Source organism: Myotis yumanensis, unplaced genomic scaffold (assembly GCF_028538775.1).
Source record: "Myotis yumanensis isolate MYYU_CA2020_CCGP unplaced genomic scaffold, mMyoYum1.0.hap1 SCAF_3, whole genome shotgun sequence".
Taxonomy (NCBI): Eukaryota; Metazoa; Chordata; class Mammalia; order Chiroptera; family Vespertilionidae; genus Myotis; species Myotis yumanensis.
This window is the reverse complement of record NW_027223754.1, coordinates 26,020,443-26,040,908: the sequence shown is the minus strand read 5'-3', so window position 1 is coordinate 26,040,908 and position 20,466 is coordinate 26,020,443. Positions and strand designations below refer to the sequence as shown.

The following is a 20,466-nucleotide window of genomic DNA, read 5'->3' as shown; positions in this document are numbered from 1 at the left end:
CCCTCCTGCCCCCCAACTCTCTCTGGCCTTCCCACTGCAGTTTGACAATCAGTTTGAGGCAGCTCTGCCTCTGTATCTATTATTGTTCAAAAGTTTGTAATGGTCTTTATTATCCATGAATGAGTGAGATCATGTGGTATTTTTCCTTCATTGACTGGCTTGTTTCACTTAGCATAATGCTCTCCAGTTCCATCCATGTATTATTTTTTTCTTGAACATTAACTTACCAAACACTGAATAACTGCACAAATTAATAAGCGTAACGCAAATAAACCTATTTTTCTTGTTCTCTGAAAGCAAAATATTTCCTGTTGCGCACACCAAACAAGTCAGTCCAAGACTAATGATGTGGCAATCGGCTGCTGAAATATTCGCTGCTAGTATTAGTGGAGAGAAATGGTTTACCTGCGAGTAAGGCACGTAAGGGAAATGAATGCAACACGATTATATTAATCAGTCATTAGTGAATGTTGTAGTTCATTATTAATAATTATGTATAACAGGATATTGTAAAAATTAAGTTTTTATTAAAACATTTCTTACATACTGTTATATTGGCTGGGCCACAAAAATATTCATTGTGGGCCGCGAGTTTGACATGCTTGCTATAACACATTCAAGAGAGGAGCTAGCAAGTAGTGAGATATATGTGTCTGGAATTCAACACACATAGGTTTGAGCTAAAAATCTAAATTAAGGACTTGTCAGAAAGTTGGTGGTATTTGAAGGAATGAGGCTAGATAGGATCACCAAAAGAGAAGAAAAGAGCTTTCAGGAGTCCTGGGATATTTAAACTTTTAGAGATTAGTGAAACTGAGAAGGAATGGCCAGTTAAACAAAAATGTCTCATTTCTTCCTCCCTCAGCCCCTGGCAACCACCATTCTGCTTTCTGTCTCTATGAACTTAATTACTCTAGATAGACCTCATATAAGTAGAATCGTATGATATTTGTCCATTTGTGTCTGGCTTATTTTACTTAGCATGTTTTCAAGGTTCATCTATATTGTAGCATGTATCAGAATTTCTTTCCTTTTTAAGGCTAAATAATATTTCATTGTATGTATTTACCATATCTTGTTTATCCATCCATTTGCCAATGGACACTTGCTTGCTTCCACCTTCTGGCTATCTAAATAATAAAGAGCTAATATGCAGATGGTCATCATGCCCTCACACCATATTGCCGTAACAGCTCAAACACTCAGCACTGGGGAGAGAGGAACGGGGACCAGCCAGGCTTCGGCCTGGGAGAGGGACAAGCCACCCGCCCTGCGATCCCGGGCGCCAGCAGCTGGGGCTGTGGCACGGGAGAGGGACAAGCTGCCTGCCCCACAGTTGCCTGCGGCTGCGGCCGGTCTGGGCAAAGCCAGCCCGGGTCCTGTGTACCTGTGGCTGGCCAGAGAGAGGGAAGTCTGGGTCCCGGGTGTCTGTGACCAGCGGGAGGAGGGAATCCTGGGTTCCAGGTGCAGGGTGAGGCAGAGGCGGTTTGGGGCAGTCAAGCCAGCAGGGGAGCAGTTAGGGGCGATCAGGCAGGCAGAGGGGTTAGGGGCGATCAGGCAGGCAGGCAAGCAGTTAGGAGCCAGCGGTCCTGGATTGCGAGTGGCAGTCAGATATCCCCCGAGGAGTCCTGGATTGGAGGAGGGTGCAGGCTGGGCTGAGGACCAGCCGTCCTCCCCCCGGTGCACCGGGCCTCTAGTTGTGAATAATGATTTTGTGAACATGAGAGGACAAATATCTATTCAAGTTCCTGCTTTCCGTTCTTATATACCCAGGAGTGAATTTGCTGATTCAAATAGTAATTTTATTTTTTTAGAAACTGCCATACTGTTTTCCACAGTGGCTGCACCATTTTACATTTCCATCAGCAATGCACAAGAGTTACACTTTCTTCACATCCTTGTAAAACAATTGCTGTTTTCTGATTTTTTGTTTTGTTCTATTTTTTTATAGTAGCCATTATAATGAGTATGAAGTCATATCTCATTGTCTGCATTTGCTTTTCTCTAATGATTAGTTATGTTGAGCATCTTTCATGTACTTATTGGCCATCTATGTATCTTTTTTGCAGAATGAAAAAGAAATTTATAACCCATCTTACAATAAGATCTCACTTAACTCAATTGTTGGCAAACATGATTTGAACTGACATGAGACTATATGTATTCTTATCCCATTTAATGTGAATATTCATGTTTTGCTAAAGAAATATCAATGATATCAGTTTATGGAGTGTCCCTGAATCCTACAAGAGTTGTCAATTTAAGATACATATACTAGTATGTATTGTAATACTTTCCTAACATCAGAAAAATTCAGAATTCCAAAGCACATTGTCTTCCAAGAGTTTTGGATAAAATTCTGTGTACTTGGAGCATCATTTTTTTTGGAAAACTAAGTTTCAGTTCAAAAAAACATACAGACTTTTGGAATTCAAATCATTAATTAGTTGAGGGCTACCCATATTTCCTATCTCACTTCTACCCATTTTGTTCTTAATGCTTTACTCTTGATATTTCTGTTCTGGAAGTTTTTGCTTCTTAACCTGTCTGAGCCGTGTCCCGTTTCCCCCCCCCCCCTTCCCCCCCCTTATCTATAAAGTGAGCACATTGTTTTCTATGAGGAATGGATTGTGGGGATTCAATGAGATAGTGATATAAGGTGCAAATCTGGCACAGTACATGTTCCACAAATGCTGATTCTCTTTATTAACTTCATTCTCTCTCCATTTGGGAGCATGTGAACTCATTCTTACATATCTCTTTCATCATGTAACTTTTAATCCCAAATGGATGGAATTACTTTTATTATACTGTTTCTATGGGAAAATGTTCAAATACCAAAAAGACATCTCTTTTCCCCACATTTCACATTCTTATATTGATAATAAGGGTGCAGTATAACCCTCCACTCCCACTTCAAAATGCCATTTGTTTACCCAGGGGAGATGGAGAAAGAAGGTTGAGAGGGAGTTATCTAATGGAGGGCAAAGGGAAGGGAGCAGCAGGGTTGTATCTACATGAATTGTAATTTTCATATTTGTACTAGATCTGGATTTGAGGGTATTACAAGAGTGGCCTCTGTATATTGGAAATTGGAATTAGATAAGTGACTTAATGGAAGTGGAGTTTTTTAGAGGAGTAATAATCTTTCTTATAAACTGATATTAATAAAAGTTCCATTATCTAGAGGAGGCACATTTAAAATTATCTTCTGGTTTAACCCAATTACTAGTGCATTTAGTGCCCCCTTAACTTTTTTAGATTAAAAAGTCTATTCTGGCCTGGAATATGTCATCTTTTAAAATTTTTGGCATATTCAAATGAGGAGGGTACAAAGTAGCAGAACCTGAATTAACAGTTTTAAAAAATATTTTTGTGCTCTCAATTATATCAGGTATCTGCTGCTTTGGAAAGTTGAGTGTTTAACAAAAGAGTATTTTGGATGAAATTTAAAAACAAAAAGGCTTACCCGAGGTGATTTGTAATTCAGATTGACAATTTGACTTTGGCAAGGACTGGGTTAATGACTGGTTTAGTTAGATGCAGCTTTTGCTTCCTCGCAGCATAGAGCCTTTGTCAACTTCTAAACCAATGATGGCGAACCTATGACACGCGTGTCAAAGGTGACACGCGAACTCATTTTTTTGGTTGATTTTTCTTTGTTAAATGGCATTTAAATATATAAAATAAATATCACAAATATAAGTCTTTGTTTTACTATGGTGGCAAATATCAAAAAATTTCTATATGTGACACGGCACCAGAGTTAAGTTAGGGTTTTTCAAAATGCTGACACGCCGAGCTCAAAAGGTTCGCCATCACTGTTCTAAACCTTAGTAAAGGGAAACACACTGGCTCAGGAGACTCACCAGGGAATTGGAGGTGGTGGAGGACAGGGGTGGATGAGCGCATGTGCCAGACGTTTTTACAGTGCACAAAGGTGAGAGTAGGTGAGGGAGTGGGGAAATCTGCTGCGAGGCTCGTTTTACACAGGCTCTCTTTGTTGCGGTGATGTGCAAGCAATTATACTGGAATTGGATAACCAATTTCACATCAGGCATCCACCTGGAAGAGCCACGGGCGGCTGATGGGAAAGCTCCCAAACAACAGGCAGTGCTGCAGCAGGTGCATGTTTTCAACTTTTGTGCTTCCTGTTTGATCCTTGACTCAGGAAATTATATCTAGTTTCTGATACTTGGTAATTCTGATATTTTCTATACTGTTCTTGTTATTTTGAACTGTGAAGATAGGTTGATTAATAAAAGATACAACTTTATTAATTAGAATACTTGATTCTGGTTATTTTGAGCTGTGAAGATAGCTTATAATTAATAAAAGATACAACTTTATTAATTGGAATACTTGATTCTGGAATGTAGTTTAAAGAACAATGTTTTTAAAACCTACAAAGTTCTATTTTGGTTTTGAGAAATGAAAATATCTTATTTTAACCCTGTCTTATCTATTTCCTTATGATTTTTGCCTTTGGAAGATATTTCCAGTATGCCTTGGTGTCATAACACAATTCATCCAACTTAATAAGTGTTTGTCTTTTGTTTTGAGGTGTCTAAGGAAGAGGTTGAGGTTTCACTTGGCTGTATTCCAGTATGAAACCTGAGATAGGTCCCCTGGCTTTTTAGAAAAGAAAACAGAAAGACCAGGGAGAGTGTTCAATGAGATGTGGTGAAGAGGCTTCTTCCTTAAATGAATTTCTATTTAAAAAGTGAATAAAAAGCTCTGATCTTTTCAGTTTTGTAGAGGGGTGTGTGTTGCGCGTACACGCGCGGCACTTTCTATCAATGGGCTCCAACAGGGACTTTTAAAATCTCTACCTTTTTCTTTTTTAAAAAAATTTAAAATCCTCACCTGAGGATCTGTTTATTGATTTTAGGGGTGGGGGGGACATCCATGTGAGAGAGGAACATTGATCAGTTGCTTCCCATATACCCCCTGACCCGAATCAAACCTGCAACCTGGGTATGTGCCCCAACTGGGAATCAAATCCACAACCTTTTTGGTGCATGGAACGTTGCTCCAAACAACTGAGCCACCCAGCCAGGGCCTATTTTTTTTTTAAGTCAGTTAATGTTTGTAGAATATCCATGATAAATATGCATATACATGCACATTTGTTATGTACATAATATACACACCAATGTATATATGAATATGTTGCTATATTAGGTGTAGAGAAAATCAAATTACCTGATCTTTATAGTCCTTAACAATGACTTATATTGGAATTGCTGGTATGGAAGTCATAAAGGCTTTATAAGTTATTCTTTTTAGAAAGTGTAGTTATTCAGATTATTGCAGGGATGAGAGCATAGAGGTTGTTTTTATTTTTTTATTTTTTATTTTTAAATATATTTTTATGGATTTCAGAGAGGAAGGGAGAGGGGGAGAGAGATAGAAACATCAATGATGAGAGAGAATCATTGATCAGCTGCCTCCTGCACGCCCCCAACTGGGGACTGAGCCCGCAACCCGGGCATGTGCCCTTGACCAGAATTATACCGGGAACCTTTTAGTCCGCAGGCCGCTATATCCACTGAGCCAAACCAGCTAGGGCGAGGTTGTTTTTATTATAAATACAAAGTAGGTAAAAGGGATAACAGTATGTGTATAGCAGAGTATTTTTTTCTTTGGTCAAATCTCTGAAGAGCTACTTATGAAGGGAATTTTATGGGCAGTGCAAAATGAAGACTCTTTTGATACTTGTTTTGCCATATTCTTTTTTATTGTTCTTAAATACCTACGTTCCCAAACCAGACAATCATTTTTTACTGTATGTGCTCACATGTGCTCACAGGTCATTTCTGTTGTCAGTGAGGCACCATGTATCTATATATGCATTAGATATATGTCTATTCCAGGAGTTTCTCTTTAATAACTAAGTCATTAAGGGCATGAGTTTAATTGAGGAAAGGATTCACAGTATTATTAAACATGGAAATCCAGTGACACCAACCGTATTAGGCTCTAAGATTTATCAGCATTTTTGTTTTTCATTTGGATGCTCTAGTTAAGAAATAATACAGCTTATTTCAAAACTTGTTAGCTTGTTCTTGGCTCTTTTGTTCTCATGGAATTTCGAGAAGACAAATTTAGATTCAGATTGTTTTTTGCTTTGTTATCTGTCTCAGTGTATAAAATTTAGTTAAATTTTGTAATGTGTTTTTTGCCTGCACAGAAAGTTGGAGTGACTGGCCCCCCTGATCCACAAGTCCGCTGTCCCTCTGTAATTGAGTTTGGGAAATATGAAATTCACACCTGGTACTCTTCCCCATATCCTCAAGAATACTCAAGGTATGTTTTGAGAGACCCTTTACCTTCTTTTTGTCAATTCATAGAACTTCAGTTCTAGAAGGGACCCTCAGGACATTTTAGTCTATTTCATCTTTTTACATTTGAGGAAACTAGTGGCTTTTAAATGTCTGTAATAGCAGCATACTTTGGCAGTCACTTAATCCTAGTCGCCTTTAGATATGTTTTCCTGTAATTTGCCCAAAAGCTGATACTTAAAATTGGAAACCCGACACATGGTCATGATGAAAGGGAAACGTTTTTTCTTTAAGACAATTTGCCTTTATATTACTCACACTAAGAATTAAAAGAGAGAAAGAGATTCTTATACTTATCCCTAAGTAAAGTTTCACCGAGTAGCCTTTTATCTAAATTTTTATAATTTAACAGACTTAATGTTTTTCCCTCCAGAAATAATTGGATAAATGGTATTAAATTATATATAAATAGCTCAGGTTTCCAGATATAAAAATTGATCAGTCACCAGCTTTTTGGGATGAGGCATTGTGTTCAGTAGAGCCAAATTGTTTCATGATTCAACTGTGACACATAAGTGCCCTTAGAAGTTACCCAACTCTACCTCAGTTTCCTCATCTTTAAAATGGGGATAATAATAGTAATGACCTCATAGGATTTGTTGTGAACATTGCATGGATTAAAACATGTAGATCCCTTAGAAAATGGTAAGTGCTCAATAATGTCAGTTATTATTATGTATGGTTTAAATTAAAAGAGTTGAAAAATAGATTTGATAAGAAAATTAAACATGGTTACCATTTTGAAGTATAGCAGTCTACTACATTAATGCTCTCTTTAATCTGTAAATTATGCCACAGTTTGCTATTTAACAGGTTGGTGCTCTGTGGGTTAAACACATATTCAAAGTACTCATTGTATGACTTTTTACCTATCTAGTAACATTGCTTGTCCAAAATATTAGCAAAAATAATTATGACAACATGAATTCATTTAGTGACTTACATTATGTAGAGTGCTTTAACATGGATTATTTCCAGGGAGGTGGGAAAAGGCCAGTATATTTGTTAAAAAACGAAAACTCAGTATTTTTTTACATTTTCTTTTTATATAAATTGCTGTCTAGTTTCCAAGTCTAGCAGAAATAGAAAAATAGGAGTGAGAATGTTATTACAGACAGACCTCAGTGAGAAAAGAAAAAAGAAAAGAAAAGAAAAGAAATCAGAAGAGAAAGCGAAACTCCAGGAAACTAACACACAAGCTCATGAAACAGCAATTGAGAGCCGTTTATTACAAGGTCTGTTAGCCCTAAACACTGTGGTAGGTCTTCAAAGCAGCATCCTATTTATATCATGGAATAACAACAACCTGAGATTGTTAAAAGAAGATTATAAATATATATTATATATATAAATATATAAAATGACATATATGTTAAAAGAGAACAGAAAAATTCTCAACTACCTATAGCACTCAGGTATTAAAGACAGCTTACTCCTTAGGAGTTATAAATAGCCAAGATGAAATATGCTGAGGGATTAATTTCTTCATTAGGTTTAAAATAAAATATTACCATTTATTAGTGAGCTCTTTTCTTTGCAAACTATGCACATTACTACAAGAGTGCTCAACTTAGAAAAGAAAGCTTGTTCAATGTGTGTATCAACTGTTTTAGGGATTGTGGTATAGATAGACTGATACCACAAGTACCTTGTCTCTTCTACTCAAGGGGAAGAGAGGAAATCAATTGATTCAGGAAAGGAAATAGAGTCAGTTTCAGCACTTGCTTATCAAGAGTATTGATAAGAATTGAACCATGAAGCTGTTGTCAAGGTTGTTAAAAGGCTTCATTAAGAATGTTACATTTTGTTTTGATGAGATTATCACTAAAACCAGATTTCTTAATCACGTTTCAGGGAATTGGTTGTCAGTGAAGGAATAAACATTGCTAGCAGAAAAATAACAAGTATAATAGGAATCAGAGAGCAGCAATAGGACAGGAGCTATAAAAATTCATCAACTTTAAATAGAATTTTAGACATTTTCTATGTATTTTCTTATTCATTGTGGAGGTTTCCCTGAAATTTTCATCAGAAAAGATTCTGTAATTTTATAGGTTCTTTAATAATTGTGACTTTTTTTCTGTCTTTGTATTCATAATTATCTTGGTTGCATTTTTAAGTAAAACTATGTATATCTATTTAAACTTAAAAATATATATTTTTATTGATTTCAGAGAGAAAGGGAGAGGGAGTGAGAGAGATATAAACATCAATAATAAAAGAGAATCTTTGATCAGCTACCTCCTGCATGCCCCCTATTGGGGATCGAGCCCACAATCTGAGCATGTTCGCTGACTAGAGAATCGAACCATGACCTCCTGGTTCATAGGTCGATGCTCAACCACGGAGCCACACCTGCCAGGCAAAAGAATTACATATATCTATTTAAATGAGTTTTGTCTTGTTTTACTTCTGAGTTCTTTTAAACTTGAGTTGACGAAAATGTTTAGAGATACTGTGTTTTCCAAATAATAATTCTGTATCCTTAACTTTATTAATGACTTTATCATTCTGTGTTAAATTACTTATAAATTATTTTTTAAAGGTTTTAAACACTTTAAAAAATTGCAGATTCCAATGCATGTAAAAAGAGGACAATTAGAGCAAACAAACAAAAAGATCACAAGAGGAAAATAACTTTTGGAAAGTGGAATTAAGTATTATCTCCCATAATGTCAAACATTTGTGTGTGCATTGTTTTTTATTTGTTTTGTTTTTTGTTTTTTTTTTTTTGTTAATTTTTACCAGAGGATATTTTTTCCATTGCTTTTCGGAGAGAGTGGAAGGAAGGGAGGGAGAGAGAGAGAGAGACAGAGAGAGACAGAGAGAGAAACATTGAGATGAGAGAGTCATATCGACTGGTTGCCTTCCGCACGCAAACCCAAAATCCAGGCACATGCCCTTGACCGGGAATTGAACCCGAGACCCTTTGGTGTGAGGACCAACACTGAGCAGTATGGTCCAGGGCTGTGTATGCATTGTATATTAAGTAATCTTGCATCCCTGACTTAAAACAAAACAAAGTGAAACAACAATAAAGCAATAGTAGTACTTCATTTGGAGTGGTATGATTCAGTGTCAGACGTTGAAGAGTTAAATTAGAGTTTTAACCCTGAATTTCTTCAACAGGGCCATGTGATGCTCATACATGGTAGACAGGTTCACAGAGAGCCCCACTCTCCCAGTAAAAAACATGACAAAGGAGTTACTATAATCATGGCATATCATCTACTCCTGAGCTGTTTAGAGCTTAGCTTCATGATAACCTCTTTGCTACAAGATCATATTGAGATCCTAGGCAGATTCCCACATAATTGAGTAGCTTAGGAAGTTTCCTTAACCTTTTGATCCTGTTCCTAACTTGATTCATTGTTCAGCAGTCGCCGACCTTTCAGACCTCACAGACCACCGGTTGGCAACCGCTGGTATAGATTATGTATAGCTCCTGTTACTGAAGAATGCATTCTTAAAGTCTTTGAATGACCATTAAATGATGGAGTACAATGAATGCAAGGAGAATAAAAATATTCATAGTACTAATTATAAATAATAGCAGCTCTATTTACCATTTGTTGAGCTTGGTACTGAATTAAACATTTCTGGAGTAATTCTGTAAGGTGGATATTACTATCTTTGTTTTATAGACCAGGGCCCAGCAAACTTATTCAAGATCATACAGTTTAAAGTGTCAGAACCAAGATTTAATCTCACTTTTCTCTTCCATATAGCCATAACCTTTAACCACTGTGCTTGCACTATTCCATGTAGCATCTGTACCTAGCTTGTTCTCATGTAGCTGGTACCATTCATTACCTTTTTTAAAAAATAAATTTTTATTGATTTCAGAGAGGAAGGGAGAGGGAGAGAGAGATAGAAACATCAATGATGAGAGAGAATTATTGATTGGTTGCCTCCTGCCTGCCTCTTATTGGGGAAAGAGCCTGCAACCCAGGCATGTGCCCTTGACTGGAATTGAACTGGGATCTTTCAGTCCGCAGGCCCACACTCTATCCACTGAACCAAACCAGCCAGGGCTTATTCATTACCTTTGATTCAAGTGATATTTGTTATAATTTTTATTATGGTATTAAAATTTTACTACAAGTTGATCTATTATGAAGGCCATATAAAATGCTACTATGTTGGGCAATGTTAAAAGCCATGAAGGAATTCCTGGGAAGAATATTTGCATCATTGTAGAAGTAAGGGAAGCAATGCTTCCAAAGCACACAGCTGTAGCACAGTCCTAACTTCACAGGCTAGGCTAGGGTGTCAACATAGTGACTGACTTTAGAATAAATTTCAAGTGTGGAGCTACATCCCATGATGAAGTTGATCAGAGCAACCATACCCCTATTTGATAATCAAATCTAAGGTGCTGTCAGGAAAATGACAAAAGCAGCATCCAGCAATATTCTCTAGGGTTAGGAGTATTCCTAATCTCCATAACTACACTTTATTTTATGTGATCTAATGTTCGTTCTTGATGATGTATTTTTTTCAATGACAGAACTGCAGTTATTGGTACTATTACTAGAAAAACACTTTGTTTTTTCAGGACTTTTATCAGATGATTCCCTTTAGATTAGCAGTATTATCCCAGTGGGCCTGATTATAGTAAAGTAAGAGGCTTTTAAAATGTTTCCAGCAAGAATGAATTGGAATGAAGTAGATCATGATTCTGCTTCCTTTTACTTTATTGTTTTTCATATAATAAGATTTGCTAAAGTTGTTTTTTTTTTTACTCATCAATAAAATGCTTTACATCTTATTATTCCAAAGAAATAGCATGAATTCATAATTTACCTGATAAGAGTTGGCAGTAATTTTCTCAGAGATTTCATTTTTTCTGATGTTGTCTTAAACAACTTGCTTACCTAGTAGAGCTTTTAAAAAAATTATGCTTCTCTCATAGACCTTAGGAAATAAATTGTATTTTATTTTCATGTACTGAGACCTAAAAGTTGAATTAGATGCTTTTAAATTTGGCATTTATCTTTACCATAACCTGGAGAAAGTCATAGCCGGTCACTCACTGGCTCTTTTCCTTTCCTTTCTTCATTATTTCCTTCCTTTCCTTCCATTTCTTTCCTTCCTTTCTCTCCATTCCTATCTGCACTCCTCCTCCCCGCCTCCACCCCACCCCCATTATTTTTAAAAGCTCAGAATTTTGTTTAGGTTTCTCAGATTCACATTGTGCAGAATATTTAGTTGTGATGTTTAGCTCTTAAAGTAAAACTGTACTCAGGGATTCTTCTGTATCTTCTTCATGTTGCAACAAGTTAAAGTAATTGCTTATTGAGAATTTAGCACAGGTAAATAAAGACAAGTAGTAGAATAGTGAGAGGGCATGAATTATAGTTGTATAAAATCCAGATATTCAGGAAGACAGTCTACCAGTTGGGGCCATTTTATTCTGAGGTATTTTAACTGATGGTAAAGAAGGAAAAAACTGTTTATCCTGCTGCCCTTCCTTTCTGAGTAGTTTGAGACAACCTGCAAAGGAAATAAACAAAGTAGCCTAGGGAACCTTTCTTTTCCATGTTTTGGGTCTTGCTTCTTGACTTCAATTTATAATGTCAGTCATTTGTTTTATTCAGTACTTTATTTGGAATACGTTTTATGCTAATGTATAATTTTATGTTGTTTTTGTTTGGCTAATACTAGAGATTTTGGAAAACAGTATTACATGTTGTAGACATTTAGAATATTATACTTCAATAGTTCCTTGGAAGTTTTTAGTGTGCTAAACGACAGTTTAAAAATAAGATGTGGTATAGGAAGAATTAATGTAAATTCCCAAGGGAGAAGGGAAAAAAATCACATGCCCTTTCCCACCCTTATTTTAGGATGAAACACTTAGTACATTACAAGACTAGTGTTCCATAAATATACCTTTGGAGAGGGTTTAGTTGAATGTTAAATGTTCTCAGAAAAATAACTATGCTTTAAAAACTGCTTCTAAAGTAGACTTGAAAAAATAGTATGGTCTTCACACTTTAACAAATCAAACATTTGTGTGTGTTAATCTACCTTTTTTTTTTTTTTTTTAAATTCCAGGGTAATCTTTTAAAGCATAGCTATCCAAACTGATAGTAACTAAATTAATACGTTTTTTAAATTTTCTTCAGCCTCAATACTTATTTATTTATATGAGAGAAGATAAAGTAATTTATTTGGGGTATATTTTTTGTCATCGTATAATTCAGTATTTTGCATATGCAATTTTAAGGACGGTATCATCTCAGATTACTAGGACATGATCAGTTCTGGACACATTTCAGGATGCAAGGGTTACAAGAGGTGTACATTTTATAGTAGAAGAGCCATGTGGTCTTCTGGGCTCAGACTAAAATAGGTATAAAACTTGCTGTTTTTAAATTTAGGTTATATTCCTTCCATCATGAACCGATCTGATCACTTAATTTCATTGCCTAGCTCCTCATTAAAAGGACATTATAAGGAAGAAGTCCTGTTAAACTACTGCTAAAATAGCAAGACTAAATATGAAGTAATAACAGAGAACATCTGGAAGAATAATTTGAACTTTTATTTCACTTGTTGAGTAATAGGCTTTTGAGTTGCAGAATTGAATGTGATATTTAACCAGAGGGAAAGCCAGAATTTTAGGAGTGGAAGAAGGAGGTACTATAATATGTCCTAACTTGGAAAAAACATATTCAATATTATAATTTCATACTTAAAAAGAAATATAAAATCTGCTTTTATGATATCCACTATATGTCCATTTCACTCAGCACTGTATGCCTAGTGTACAGGGCCTGACACAATACATATTCAACAAATGTTTATTTTCTGATAGTAATGAATGAATGATTACAAATAAAGGAAGAAAGTATATAATTTGACAAAGTCGTCTTCACTTACTGGTATGTTGTTCTTTTTTTTTTACTGGTATGTTCTGAAGGTAGACTTTATTTTCTACTTATTGGAGGTTATCAAGGAGGAGAGAATGTGAGATTTTTTTGTGTGTCTTGTCAAAGGGGTAACTTTTAAAAAGACTGCAAAGTATTAGTCAAATAGGAAGAACATGGAATTTTGTGTCTTGATTTTTCACCCTTGCTCTCCAGCTATTAGTTGGGTACTATTACCCAAATTAGTTTTATCTTTAGGTTTTTTTCTTTCTTTCATTTGATATATGGGGTTAATGATACATTCTCTGCCTTTTTACCTGTGTAGTAATGAGAGTAAAAAAAGAATTGTTGTGAAAGTGTAGTCTTATAAAATATAAAGCCCTGTCCCCTTTTTTGTTTAATTATTATTTATAGGCTGCCTAAACTATATCTTTGTGAATTCTGCCTAAAATATATGAAAAGTAGAACTATTCTACAGCAGCACATGAAGAAATGTGGTTGGTTCCATCCTCCTGCCAATGAGATTTACAGAAAGAATAACATATCTGTCTTTGAGGTAAAGTAGATGTTTAGTTGTCCTCTCCATTTCAAATATAATGCCACCTGTACTATATCTAATTGTGCAACTTGATTTTGGGGGGAGGGGGATGTTATTTTACTGTTGTTTATTCACTGTTCAGATAATTCTGCTGTTTGAGAAGCAGAATTAGGCCAATACAAATGTACCAAGTTCACAAGCTTGATCTCAAAATAAATTATTCTGTATTTCATTAAATTAATGATCAATTATATACTGTATATCTATTTTATGTACAATTAAGAAGGAAAAAGTACTGTTAATGATTTGTAAGACTCCATTTGGTTATAAAATGCTACCTGGTTTTATATGTGTTTAGAAGTGATTAAATTTTGTTTTAGAATCTATGAACTGTGGCGTTTAAATGAAGAGATTTCTGTTGCTCTATTTAAAGGAATATTTTGAACAGGTATATTTAAATATCAATAGTAAATATTAATTTATTTTTCTGACTTCATGATGATATGACTTATCTATGCTTGTGAGTATTCTGTGTTGTTAGTGGTATTTAATGTCTTGATCCTCAGTTTTGTTTGATTGGCAGTTATTGAGTACCTGCCGTGTGTTCAGTTCTTTTAATCACTAGAATTTACATTACTAGAATCCTAGTTGATAGAATTTCTAATTGTTGGGTCTGCTCAGTTTTTACTTTCTTGATCTTCCCTAAGTCTTTATTTCAGTTGAGGAATACAGAAGTGCTTCACCTTGGGGGGGAAGGGGAAAAGGTGTGGTGTATAGGACTGTTTCAGAGCAAATTGTTCCTCAACTCAAGCATATATTGGTGTACTAGTATATTTTAAAAGAAGTAATATTAAATTACTAAAATTGTTCAAAAGGTTTCAGTCTTGAAATGCCAGTGTGTTAGGGGTCTAATGTGGGCATCCATTGGCATTTTCATCAAAGAGTAAGCTCCAGCAACTCCAAGAGCACAGGGTGTCAGGAGCAATGAAGCCTATTGCTCCTGATCTTGGCCAGCCCGAGTCTAACAAATATCCCATTTGCCAGGTTGCCAGGGAACCTGCTTAATAAAATCTCCCTCAATAGTTTTATTTGGGGATAAATCTGGTCATGGCAGTCAGACTACATTCCTTTTGGCTGCTGGCACAGATTAGGTTATAGGTATTCCTTGTTTTATTTACATCGGTATTTTAGAAGTGGTTGCATTTAGATTTTCTATTATATTAAATACTTTTTAAAAAAGGAAACAGATCAGCTTGCCATCTGAAGGATTCCTGCAGTAAATCCTATATAATAAAAGGCTAATATGCAAAGTGACCGAATGGCAGAAAGACTGGTCGCTATGACGTGCACCAGGGGGCAGATGCTCAACACAGGAGCTGCCCCCTGGTGGTCAGTGTGCTCCCACAGGGGTAGCGCCGCTCAGCCAGAAGCCAGGCTTATGGCTGGCGAGCCCAGTGGCAGTGGTGGGATCCTCTCCCGCCTCCATGGCAGTGCTAAGGATGTCCAACTGACGGACATCCATCTCAAAGTAATTTCTACCAAAGCATTAACACTAAGACATCAGTCGGACATCCCCCGAGGGCTCCTGGACTGCGAGAGGGTGTAGGCTGGGCTGAGGCGCCCGAGCCCCCCCCCGCCCCCCCCCCCCCCGAGTGCACGGTTTTCGTGCACTGGGCCTCTAGTCTGTTATAAAAGCAAAAAGTGCTATTTTTAAAATGGCCATCAACTCCTTATCTAGCTATTCATGCTTTGTTGAATACAATTATTTTAAAACAGGAGGTTTTCCTATAATCCTGCTGTTACCAGGAATAGCTTCCATGTTCCAGTGTGTTCTGATCACTGACAGTTTCTCTTAGGCCGGACTGTGGATACTCAGAGGTGCTTATAACTGACCTGTATTATTCTGGAACTAAAGAGAAACTCTGCTGACCATTTTGTTCTATTTTTTCTTCTTCTAGGTTGATGGGAATGTGAGTACCATTTATTGTCAGAACCTGTGCCTCTTGGCAAAGTTATTTCTTGACCACAAAACACTCTATTATGATGTGGAGCCATTTCTTTTTTATGTCCTAACACAGAATGATGTCAAGGGCTGCCACCTTGTTGGCTACTTTTCTAAAGTAAGTATATCAGCTTAAAATCTGTTTGAATTCATATGTAAATCTGAAACAATCTTTACTGGTTCTCACTAGGAGATACTACAAGGTACGGGACCTTCTGAGTGCCATCTAGCTTTTTAGAAAGGAAACTAGAAGGAACATTCAGGAACATACCAAGTGCTAGCTAGAAGGTACCTAGTAACATTCAACAGACTATATACTCTCCTAGGAACATGAACTGCTGGTTATACTCAAGAGGAAAAGTTTTAAATGACTTCTATTCCCATGGTGATAATAGAGCTTGTGAAATAAACACAGTCATTACCTGCTTAAGTTCTCAGTTTAAATCTTCTCTTCCTAATTTGAATTTTAGGCACAGAAATAAAAGTAAGAAGAAATTTTTATTACAGGATATTTTTCTCCTTCCTTTAATCTTTTATTCTGTTGGGAGAAAAAAGTTTTGTTTTGTAGTCAAACAACATGAAAGATGTCTTTTTATTTAAGTAAGCCCAAGGTAAAATCTAAGTGAATAAAATAAGTAGAAGGACAGCTGGCTTTATAAGCATTTTGTTAGTAGGCTATTTCAGTAGTTAAATGTAATTTAAGCTCTGTTACCTGGTTTGTAAAAATATAGTTGTACCTAACACTTTGGGACTATTATTTGTAAACTTAGGGACAGCTTATAGGGAGGTGGGGCTGCACTGTGTAGCCCCAGAGGAGGAAATAAAAGCAGCTTTGAAATAGTTGATGGTGAATCTTAAAATTTCTAGAGTGCCATATTGATTCATAATTTGTAGCTTTGCAAAGTGATTGGGACTCAGATTCCTCTGCTCATTTTAGGCATTGACTTACTGTTTTTGAGTTGCATATGCTGTTGGATGGCGTCGTTTATTTTATTTTATTCTTCTGGGATAGTTGCTTTGTGGGTAATGGCAGTGACTTAACATTATCCTATCTCCTCCCTGTGGGGTATTTTTTCTTGATGTGCATTGTTATTCCCAAAGGACCAGAGCTGTGGTTTTGACTGTTAGTATTTGTTTCTTAATATTTAGCATTGTTATTCATCTTTATCAGCTTATTGTTTTAAACTTGGCTTCTGTTTTCTCCACTAGGAAAAGCACTGCCAACAGAAATACAACGTTTCCTGTATAATGATTCTTCCCCAGTACCAGCGTAAGGGCTATGGCAGGTTTCTCATCGATTTCAGTAAGTACTATAACATAATTTCTTGTTATCTCTACTTATGGACCATGTGTGTGTGCACGTGTGAGTGTGTATAATATTTTAAAGATTTGCAGATGATTTATTGCTTGTCATACTGCTGTATGGAACTTTAAAACTTAAAGTCATGAATTTTTTTTTCTTTTGGTTGGACATTAAATATTTTTAAATAGCTAATATTAAATACCAACTTCCTTGAATTTGCAACTGTTAAGTTACAATGGAACTTAGTTTTATATAGTAATTCTAACTCACAATACTAAACATTGTATATCTGCTTAAATTAATATTAATAAAGATGTACAGCACCTGCCCTAATTTTATTACCCAAAATGTGTGCATCATTTTTTAGTTATAGGCTTTCTACTTAATGGTTAAAAATATGTGATGCGCCTTTAAAAATCTTAAAATTAAATGATAAGGAAATAATTTAATCTGAGTTAAATATTGAAAGCTAATGTTTCTAAAAAGGTAATTGTGGAACTGGAATTTTGTTTTACACATTGATAATCTTGCTTAGGAATTAATGTATGTTCGTAATAAATTTTATATTGATTATAAAATAGTGATATTTGAGGGAATATTTTCTCAGATAATGCTAAAAATAGTATTTTGAAAATATTCAGAAACAGTGGTTTAAACTAAGGATTTTGACAATAGGCAAGCCTTCTAAATATCAGATGATTATATCGCCAGTGTTAAGAAGTTAATTCTTATATAGACCAGTAAAGCTTATTCTCCTTGGCCTTCGACTATACAATTGACCATATTTTACTGGAAATAAAATTGGGTATTTTGAAAATTTTCTTGGTCTTTTTGGATTAGTAGTAGAGAGTGAATATTGATATATTGACATATTGATATATTGTTTTGAAATAGGACTCATGACTGAACATATTATGTCATTAAGTGACATAGGGGAAATATTATGCTGGTTAGTCTTTTTTTGAGATATGCAAACAATATGATTACAGTGTTTGTCTTCAATTATTTTTTGTAAATGTAATATATTTTCCCACATTACTGTTCTTAGATTGATTTTATGTTAAATGACAAAAAACATTTCTTCTGGCATCTCCATTTTTGATACTTTCCTTTAGAATTGATGCCTTCTTTTTCCTGTTCTTGAGAGTCATGCACAAGACAAGAGGACGAAGTAATACCATTATACACTCCCAGAGACACCCTTATTCCTGCTTACCAAGAATTAGGGTGATAGGTGATTGTGAGGAGAGCTTTGGTTGAAGTGAGAAATTGTCATCTAATACTCTCTCAAAGAACCACAATATTAATAGATAGGATTACATAAACACTGGCATTCTTTTGTGTTGTTCAATTCAGATATAATTCTTGCCATCTAGTGGTCCAAGGAAAACATTGCAAGGGTGGTTTTCTATAGTACATTAAATAAAAAACATTGCCTTAAACTTACTAATGCAGCCCATCAATATGAAGTCCTGATTTTTAACAGTTTGAATATTATAACAATGTTTATGTTAAGTATAGACTAAGTGATACTAGCCTAATGTTCATTGTAGACAAATTATGTAATCTTCCTGCAAATTGGTTTTCAAGTAATTTTGCAATTTTATGTTTTTTCTTGAAGGAATTTGCTTTTGTAATTATTATTGCTTACAATACTTAGATTGGTTGTGGAAGAGGGGATTGTTATGTTGGTGAATTAGCTTAATTTAGGCTCTCTGACATACTTGTAATTTGGGGCTTTCTTTAGGTTATTTGTTATCAAAGCGCGAAGGCCAAGCAGGGTCTCCAGAGAAACCATTATCCGATCTAGGTCGTCTTTCCTACATGGCTTATTGGAAAAGTGTAATATTGGAGTGCCTTTATCACCAAAATGACAAGCAAATCAGCATTAAGAAGTTAAGTAAGTTGACTGGAATCTGTCCTCAAGACATTACTTCCACACTCCACCACCTAAGAATGCTGGACTTCCGTAGTGACCAGTGAGTATTACATTCTTTTGTATACCTTTGAAGGACAATTAGGTGGAGGCAGCCAAATTATTGATGGAAGAACATAAACTAATATAAATAATACATTTGGTGATCCTCAGACATTATTTTCCTTTCTATGATATTTGATACTACTGACCATATTTTTTTAAAACTATTTTTGACCTTCCTAATGTTTGAATGTTATTTTCTAGTATCAGGAGTTTCTTCAACCCTAGAAACAATTTCACATAAATTATACCCATGATTTATTTCCATATAACATGGTACAAAATGAAATATAGATCAAAGGAAAGAGCTCACCTTTATCTAGAAAGGAAGCATTTGAGCTAGAAATATGGAGAATAGGAGGTAAAGTTCAGGGAAGTATTAGAAATTCTGAGATTGGGAGTGTGAGACAATAAATGGTTAAAATAATTTCATCCCTTGCTGTTGTTGAGTGTTAAGTATCTAACTTCATATTTCTTAGCTATCTCATGTGATGGCCTATTTCTGTACTTCAGCTTCCCAGGCTTGCTATTTTTGAAGCATTTATCATCATCTCCAGGGTTTTCTGGGCATTATGGTTCTGTATTCATTGTTAGGTACTCCTTGTACATTGTTGATTGCTATAAACTTTTCTTTGGTTCCAGATTTGTAATTATCCGCCGGGAAAAACTTATTCAGGATCACATGACAAAACTTCAGCTGAATTTGCGACCTGTAGATGTAGATCCAGAATGCTTGCGCTGGACTCCTGTCATAGTCTCCAATTCTGTTGTCTCAGAGGAAGAAGAAGAGGAGGCTGAGGAAGGAGAAAATGAAGAGCTGCAGTGCCAGGAAAGAGAATTAGAGACAAATGTAAGGACATGGGTAGTCTCTATTTTTTGTGACAGAAGGATATATTTTGGGTTTTCATGAGTATCTGTGATATATATAAATAAATTAAATAAACCAATGCAGTAAATTCACATTAGAATTTCAGAGTTTATTTTAATTCAGTTGTTGAACATCAACCCATGAATCAGGAGGTCATGATTCAATTCCTGGTCAGGGCACATGCCTGGGTTGCAGGCTTGATCCCCGGTGAGGGGTGGGGGGAGGTTGGGGGGGGCAGCTGATCTGTGATTCTCTCATCATTGATGTTTCTCTCTCTCTCCCTCCCTCTCTCTGAAATCAAAAAAACAAAACAAAACTGGATTTTATATACTTATTTGTATATTTTTAAGTCTTGGAACATTGGGAGACCTTCAGATTTGTTATGTGTTAACTTATGACTAAATATTTCTTACCAGAGTGCCAACAAGCAGCTAAATTTTAAGCTATATAGTAATTGAGGAATCAGAATTGAAACTAAATCTGACTTGTTAAAAATGAAAAGAAAATACATTTTCCTTAAGATAAAACATTATGGAATAATGTAAATGTGTATGTTTT

At 35.6% G+C, this 20,466-nt stretch overlaps 1 protein-coding gene across 1 annotated transcript in view; it reads left to right on the top strand.

Annotated features, from left to right (window-relative positions):
* KAT6A (lysine acetyltransferase 6A) overlaps positions 1 to 20,466 on the top strand; it is a 127,018-nt gene that overhangs the window by 87,381 nt on the left and 19,171 nt on the right. The window contains exons 9-14 of the mRNA XM_070408465.1: positions 6,194 to 6,309; positions 13,634 to 13,775; positions 15,716 to 15,877; positions 16,969 to 17,062; positions 18,810 to 19,041; positions 19,683 to 19,890. Coding sequence (XP_070264566.1) covers positions 6,194 to 6,309; positions 13,634 to 13,775; positions 15,716 to 15,877; positions 16,969 to 17,062; positions 18,810 to 19,041; positions 19,683 to 19,890 — 954 coding nt within the window. The remainder of the gene's footprint in view (positions 1 to 6,193; positions 6,310 to 13,633; positions 13,776 to 15,715; positions 15,878 to 16,968; positions 17,063 to 18,809; positions 19,042 to 19,682; positions 19,891 to 20,466) is intronic.